Genomic DNA, 7,851 nt, shown 5'->3' with positions numbered 1-7,851 from the left:
TCAGAGCTCCACGCTGGCCAAACAGGAAATGAAATTCAAAAGTTCACAGGGCTTTTCCTGTATACCTGGCCACTGCATCGAGTTCAAATTGCTGTTCAGAGCGGTCACAGTGGTGCACTGTGAGATACCACCCGGAGGCCAATACCATCGATTTGTGGCCACACTAACCCTAATCCGATATGGTAATACCAATTTTAGCGCTACTCCTCTTGTCGGGGAGAAGTAATCGGTTTAACGCTGCTAAAAATCGGTTTAAACGCATAGTGTAGACCAGGCCTCAGGATAAGATAGGAGGCAAAACACTTGGTAGTCCACTAAGGCCATTAAAAGCCAGTCACTGCACAAAGATGAGTCCCACAACCCCTGAAGTCACACCCACTCTGGCCATAGTCGAGGAGGTCAGAGGAAATCTGCAGCACATTGAGACACTCGAAGTTATGTTTACCTGAAGAAAATCAGTCACTGAAAAAAGTACCAAATCCCATAAAGAAATACTATCAACTCGCAAGCTCGTCAGTGTTTTTAAAAATAAGTTTGAGAACCTTCAGGCACTTTTCCTCCCCATGAGACCACCTGCCAATTTCTGTGATTTCAGCATCATGTGTCCATTTTAAAATAGAAGCTCTCTCTCCTTCCCCCATTGATGCATGCAAGACCCATATACTTCAGAGCAAACTGAAGAGAAGAGAAAATTAAACTGACTGTCTGCAAAGTGCTGCCAAACACATGAAGTAAACATACTAAAACGCTGCCTAGAGAAGCAGTCTCACTTTCTTTCAGTTCAAGTCACCTTTTGCATTACTTTCAGCTATAGTAGGTAAATGTTTTCAGAGAATGATGATTTCTAAGTGGATGACAACCCTGTAAAAACACACAGACACACACACACTCTCCATTACTTTTAACAGATACCATTGAAAACATGCATGTGGTTAAGAGTGTAATTTAGAAATATTTCTGTTGTCTTGTTCACACAGGACTTGAGCTCATGGGAAAGACTCCTTTTGGCTCCCTGGAGTCAACAAGGACTTATGGCCTGCTCCTGGTTCCACATACGTCAACCGCAAAACTCCCATTCACCTCAGTGGTGGAGGATTGGAGCACTAGGTACTATAGCCCTTTAGAAAGAGGCAGCTGGGCAGCCCTTTTAGGCAAATTTTAAAGTCATTAGTCTTAGTTTAAAGGATGTTGAGAATATTTGTAAATCAAAGAGGGAGCTGAAACCAACAATTAGGCACAGAAGGGCTTACGTCAACATCTGAAGAACACCCACAAACAGGATGTTTTTGAAACACTTCTCCTCCACCTCCACTCCCACCATACCCCAAGTGGGTTAACAGAAGCAGGAGTTTTTGGATTGACCCTTACATTCAGAAATAGCATGGAAAGCTAACACTTTCTTAAGCAGTGCTAACACAAAGTGTCAGCAGGCAAAAACCTGACACCCCAAATCAAACACAGTAAGCTAAATACATCCTCTAACTTAACAGGAAGAAACTTTACCAACTACAGACCCTTTCTGCATTGTTATTACTAGTGCTCTGCAAAGGCTGGGCTGGTGGGTACAGAAATGAGATGGAGGAGGCACCAAGATTTAGTTTCTGACAAAATGATTTTCCACAAGCTGTGTAAATTTTCTTAAGTTAAAGACATACTCTAAAGGATTTCACATGCTTAGTGGAGCACTCCCAGTAACAATCACCTGTGTTCTAAGAGCCTCGGTGAAGATTTACATCCCATCTCCATTACTTTCAAAAATAAAAGTCCATTAAAAAAAAAAAGTTCCTTGAATGCAATAAATAAATAAATAGTTATACAGAAACTGACTTGTTAAGTGTGACTGGGAGTAATTAATAAGAGACTCCCTACACCCACTGAACTGCACTTTGGGAGACTTGGGTCTGGAAGAGGTCTCTGATCTTTAGCTACTCAGAACAGCAAAGAACATAGAATCATCAGACAGTCATAGAACATTAGGGTTGGAAGGGATCTCAGGAGGTCATCTAGTCCAACCCCAACTAAACTATCCCAGCCAGGGCTTTGTCAAGCCTGACCTTAAAATCTTCTAAGGATGGAGATTCCACCTTCTCCCTAGTTAACCCATTCCAGTGCTTCACCACCTTCCTAGTGAAATAGTTTTTCTTAATTTCCAACCTAGACCTCCCCCACTGCAACTTGAGAACAATGCTCCTTGTTCTGTCATCTTCCATCACTGAGAACAGCCGAACTCCATTCTCTTTGGAACCCCCCTTCAGGTAGGCGATGCTCAGGCTCAGGCAGATAAAACTGCATCTTTAGGAAAGAACAGCATAGTCCAAACAGCCTAGTTAAAGAGCAGCTCACAGGAGAGAGCCAGCTCATGAATGTATTCCTTTTCTGATGGTTATGGCACAAGGGAGAAAACGGTATCTCAGAAACCCAGAGGAAGTGGAAAAATCAAAATACACCAATACCATGTGTATGACTGGACATCCTCAGTCTTTACATCTTGGAAGTACCGAGCCCCCTTTTTCTTTCCCTTCACCCCACCACACACATATGCCCTGATTTGAGTTTGGTGAACAGAGCCCACGTTTGAGTGTCTAGGACAACCCAATTGTCAAAACAGTTTTTCTTCATGATCAACTCTAATTCATATGCATATGCTCTTATTACATACAGACACACCCACATTGAATATAAAATAATAAACTAAATAGTCAGACCTTAAAGTGCATGGGGAGAAGAAAGATAATAATCAGCAATGTCACTTTGTACTGAAAAATCACTTTTCATCTGTAGGTCTAAAAAGCACTTAAACTTACAGTGCCAGTTGTAATTGGCACACACCGTAGCGGATGCAAGAAACTGTATATATGACAAGTGGATTATCTGGAACGGATGTGGAAGACTTTAAGTAGCACTGTCACTCAATACTGCTGCGTACAAAGGTGTCAGCAAAGTTGAAACCTTAAGTGTGTAATCACAATTTAGGGTTTGTTTGTTTTTTTAATCTTACTACTTCAATCATTCATATACATTTTTTAGAACAGGGGGGCCAGGAACAGAAGGAAGATAGATTCACTTCCACAAGTGAATGAGGGTTGAAAATACTCCCTTTAGTTAAATGATTACAAAGCTACCATGCAGTCCAGCTGATTAGCTAGCAATTGCCATCACTCAGAAATGAGCTCACGTAACTTGCTTGAACAGAAACAGATGGACAGGAAACAGTGACCTTTGGCACACCGCCCATCAGGGGAAGCTGCTGACGGGTCGGACGGTTCATTTACCTGCAGCATCCACAGGTTCGGCCAATCGCAGTTCCCACTGGCTGCGGTTCGCCGTTCCAGGCCAATGGGGGCTGTGGGAAGCGGCACGGGCCAGGCCACCTCTTGCCACAGCCCCCATTAGCCTGGAACAGTGAACCGCAGTCAGTGAGAGTTGCGATCAGCCGAACCTGCAGACTCTGTAGGTAAACAGACCGGCCAGCCCGCCAGCAGCTTCCCCTGTTGAGCAGTATGCGAAAGGTTGCCGATTCCTGTGATAGGATATAGTCTTAAACCAAGCTCTTTTACCTAAGAAATATCTGAATACAACCAGGATAACAATAAAAGTAGGTATGTTTTATAAGCTCCACCACCACAATACCCTAGCACTTCTCAAGTGTCTTAAAAGAGAAACAATAACAATCTTCTTTTTTGCTGACCCTGTATGAAAAATAGATTAATTGGCTTATGATTATCTTTGTTTGCCTGGTTGCCTATGTGTGTGAGAGAGGACAAAAGCGAGTGACCTAAGTCACTGAAATAAGATTTATCTTTACTCCTCATACCAGCATGTGGCTTCTTTCATCTCTTGCTACTAAGTATCATCAAACTTTTACAGAGCTGGAGGTAGACTGCCTTGTTGGAACCTATTGGTCCACAGTTTCATTGTTCCAGTGGAAGTCAGTTGTTAAGGGAAGTTACACTTATGGAGGGAGAAGAGATTTCTGAGGCAGACAGAACTAATCCCATGAAGAACCTGATCCAGATTTTATATGCAGCACAGAGAGCTGGGGTGATGTGATTGTTGCTAAACAGACAAGCTGTTGCATTTTGTACCTGTTGCAGCTGATACACGGTGTGGGGCTTCATTACTAAATATAGCAAAAGTTGTTATAATCAATACTGGAGATCACAAATGCAGGAGTCACGGTGCCACTTGTGTGTCTGAGCGGACGGTATGCAGTCTTCCGGCTAGCCACACATGAAAGCTGGTGTGTTTTGCTGCAATGGCTGTCTGGACACCCGGAGCAATGTAGCCTGTGGACCAAGTAAATCTGAAGATATATACTGTAGGCAGTGGAGGATATTATAAAGATGTAAGTGCTTCAAAGTGCATCATTCTTCCTACCAACATCACCTCAGTCTTACTAGGGTTCAGCTTTAGCCAGCTGCTCTTCACTCAGGTACTGATTTCAGGTAGGCATGGAAAAAGCTGTGAGACAGTGATGTAAAGGAGGATGTAACACCTGGCATCCTCTGCACGCTACTGGCACTTCAGCCCATGTCATGCAAGGCCTCCCACTGGTTTTGTTATAGATATTGAACAACATGGGGAAGAGGATGAGCCTTGGTAGGAATCTAAAGACAAGGGCTTTAGAAATGAAGAACTAGTGGCTCATAACTTTCTGGGTCAATCTCAAAAAAGGCCTTATGCCATTTTGAAACTCTTCTGTTCACTCCTGCATCCTCGTACAAGTGAGACAGGAGTATCTGGTGATCAACCATACCAGATGTCACAGAGAGGTCCAGCAGGAAGAGTACAGATACGTCTATGGACAGGAGAAGGAGGACATCCCCCAGAATAAAAAGCATTGCCATACCATGCCCTGAAGCCAGACTGGGAGTGACCCATAACACTGGCAAGCAGAGAGTATTTAGCGTGTGCTGCCACGCAAAGGCATACTGCAAAGTCACCATGCCCATTCCGATAAAGCAATCTACCAGGTCTGGAGAATGTTAGAGGTGGGGGAAGGGAAGAGGAGAAATAACTAATCTTAAAAGAGTCTTGACTGCCCCCCCGCCCTCTCAGCATCTTTTGTTGCAATACAGACTTCACAAGATGCAATCCACTTGGCTCAAACCACATTTTTGCACTCTACCACCAGTGATGAAGCAAGATCCGTGTTGAGAAGGTTTAGCAATGGTTTTAAAACCTTTAGGGCTTTAATTCCAAGGACCTCATGAATACAATTTCAGACTTAGACGTAAAGCACTGAAATGCTACACTTCCTTTACCAGCTATAGTGCAAATAACTTTAATATTACGCTGCAGCCAAGACTTTAAATTTATGGATCTCACCTGATCTTCTGATCTATGAGACTTGTTCTATGCACTACAGGGCAGAATGAAGTCTCATGGTGTGAAACATTTTCTTCGTTTGCTATAAGCACCACATCCAAAGACATGAGTGTATCAAGGGACATGCTAGGAGACAGAACTATAAACACGGTCTTTGGTTAAATTATGGAAATGCATTTAGACTACTATAATTCATACAGTTGCCTTTCAATGTTTATTTTATTTTATGAGTAGCTCATTTTTTCCTTTAAAAATGTGGTGTTAATTGTAAGGCAAATGCCAGGTAGAGGAAGGCTTCTTTGGAAATACATAAATAAAATGAGAGAGAGAGAGAGAGAGAGCACGCGAGCATTAGGGGAAAGGGCCTGTAACTGCTGACGATCATATTAAAAGTAACAGGAAAGTTTTGGACTTGAAGGACATCCACACTGCAGATTACAGGCAGACCAAGTTAAACTAAAAATAGCTGATGAAGAGAAGCAAATGTTTAACAGATGGTACAATATGTTGATAAATTAAGCTGTGGGAATCACAATATCACTTTACTAAATATTTTTAAATGCTTTTGACTGTCAATGGTAATAAGTGGTTTAATACAAATTATAGCTGCTCTATTATTAAATTTAACATTTTAACATAAGGTGAGAGTTGAGTGTTGCCCTTTTCTGATAACTTGCAAACAGTTATGGCAACAAAACCAAAAATGTACTCTTTAAACATGAAGGCCTAGTAGAGAAATAATTACTACGTATCATGGTAATAAATAGCACTGAATTCCCAAAAGAAGGTTAATACACCTTCGAGACCTTACACAAAATAGCCAACATCCATTTTTATCCTACCCCTTGACTCTGAGACTGCATGTTTGACTTGAAAGCTGGACGGTATATCAACTCTAACTCATCAATGGGTAAAGTTTTCAAAAGCGAATGAATCTCAAACAGAATACTAGGTTCACTTAAGTTACACAGATAGACTCCAATTGTGCAAGCTGCTCTCCACAGAAAAAACATAGGCAGAGTACTATTGTCTTCAATGGGGATTCACATGGGCGCCCATTACAGGATTGTGGCTCTAAAATCTGATCCTGCACAGCAGTTGACTTCAATGGGAGTTTCAGGTGCCCAACAAGGAATGCAAAAACGGGTCTATCACTGGTTCAACAAACAACCTAAATGATTTAAAAAATCATTTATGTTTTCTATGTGAAACAATCTTTTAAAAGAAACCTACATGAGTTGTATAGTTAAATACCTTAGTTTAAAAAGCAACTAGGAATCTGACAGTGTTTGAACAGCCAAATAACAACCATGCATGCAGTCGCAAAGTGTTAATGTTCATAGGAAGGAAGAGGCAAATTAAAACATTAGCTTAAGCAACTCACTAATTAAATTAATTAATTCCAACTCTGGACTGATGAGCAAATGCAACCAGTTAATTAAAGCAAACGTTCTGTTTAATATTTCTAATCTGCCTCTTGTCGCTAAGTGACACTGAAACACACTGAAATCTACCTTGAGCCACCATACTTCACTGATTTAAATAAAAACAGGTCAGGACTGCCCCGGAATGAAACGCCAAACCAATAAACACCAGAATGATGCAAAATAACTGTGCTATTGTAGATGGTTTTTTCAGTGGCAAACCCTTTAATCAATTCATTGTAAAGATGCCAACAAATAGCGCCTTTCTTTCTGGCGTTTTGACATTTGCCTGTTTTCCCCACACAATGCAAAACTTGACTGACTAGTAACGCGGTACATTATTAGCCTCAGGCAAAATAGCCTTATTAGCCCTCCTCCCTGTTCTCTGTGTGCGTCTCCCAGCGAAGAAACACACACACACACACACAAGCCCGAATGGCGATCGTTGCAAGGCGCAGTATATGAGAGTGAAGAGCTGCCAGAGTGCGGGGAGGGTTTTTGTGCTCAACAAACAGACGGGATCTGCGCAGGCGAAGCATTGCAAGACACCGCTTCACTTTGCTGAGCTGCACAACAACAACAACCCCATCAGAGCTGGAGCTGCCATAGCCACTGCCTGCTCCTCCTCCTCTCCTCGCCAGCAGCAGCGGCAGCGGCTCTCTTCCGTGCGGGGGGTTTCCTAGCCTCCTGCAAGGCTGCCTGGGCTCTTTGCTGTCTCCTACCTGGTCGGTGAGTTTGAGGACTGCCATTCTCCCTCGGCTCTGCTCAGGCACATGCAGCTGCGCTCTCGGGAGATGTCAGCCAGCTTCCAGAGTTGCGGGCCAGGGGGTGGAGGAGAGCTCAACGCAGCCGTGCCTGGGAGACCTGAAATTGACAATCCAGCTGCTCGCTGGGTCAGGAGGAGCAGAGGAGTCTGCCGCTAACCGAGCCTGCCTGATACAGGAAGTACTGACTGCACAAGCCCAGCTGCCACTGACATCACCCCGTGCACAACACACGCACAGAGCAGCTCTGGGCAAGGACAAGGCTGCCTCCTACTGCTCGCATCTCCCCCAGAGCATCCCTCTCCTTCCCCCCTACACAGAAAGACATGGGTTGC

At 43.2% G+C, this 7,851-nt stretch overlaps 1 protein-coding gene across 1 annotated transcript in view; it reads right to left on the bottom strand.

Annotated features, from left to right (window-relative positions):
• ANKRD44 (ankyrin repeat domain 44) overlaps nt 1-7,600 on the bottom strand; it is a 228,991-nt gene extending 221,391 nt beyond the window's left edge. The window contains exon 1 of the mRNA XM_075069823.1: nt 7,475-7,600. Coding sequence (XP_074925924.1) covers nt 7,475-7,501 — 27 coding nt within the window. The 5' untranslated portion in view covers nt 7,502-7,600. The remainder of the gene's footprint in view (nt 1-7,474) is intronic.
• Nucleotides 7,601-7,851: the final 251 nt, after the last annotated feature.

This window comes from Chelonoidis abingdonii, chromosome 10 (genome assembly GCF_003597395.2).
Source record: "Chelonoidis abingdonii isolate Lonesome George chromosome 10, CheloAbing_2.0, whole genome shotgun sequence".
NCBI classification, from domain to species: Eukaryota; Metazoa; Chordata; order Testudines; family Testudinidae; genus Chelonoidis; species Chelonoidis abingdonii.
The sequence above is the reverse complement of the archived record's forward strand: the minus strand, read 5'-3'. Positions and strand labels throughout refer to the sequence as shown.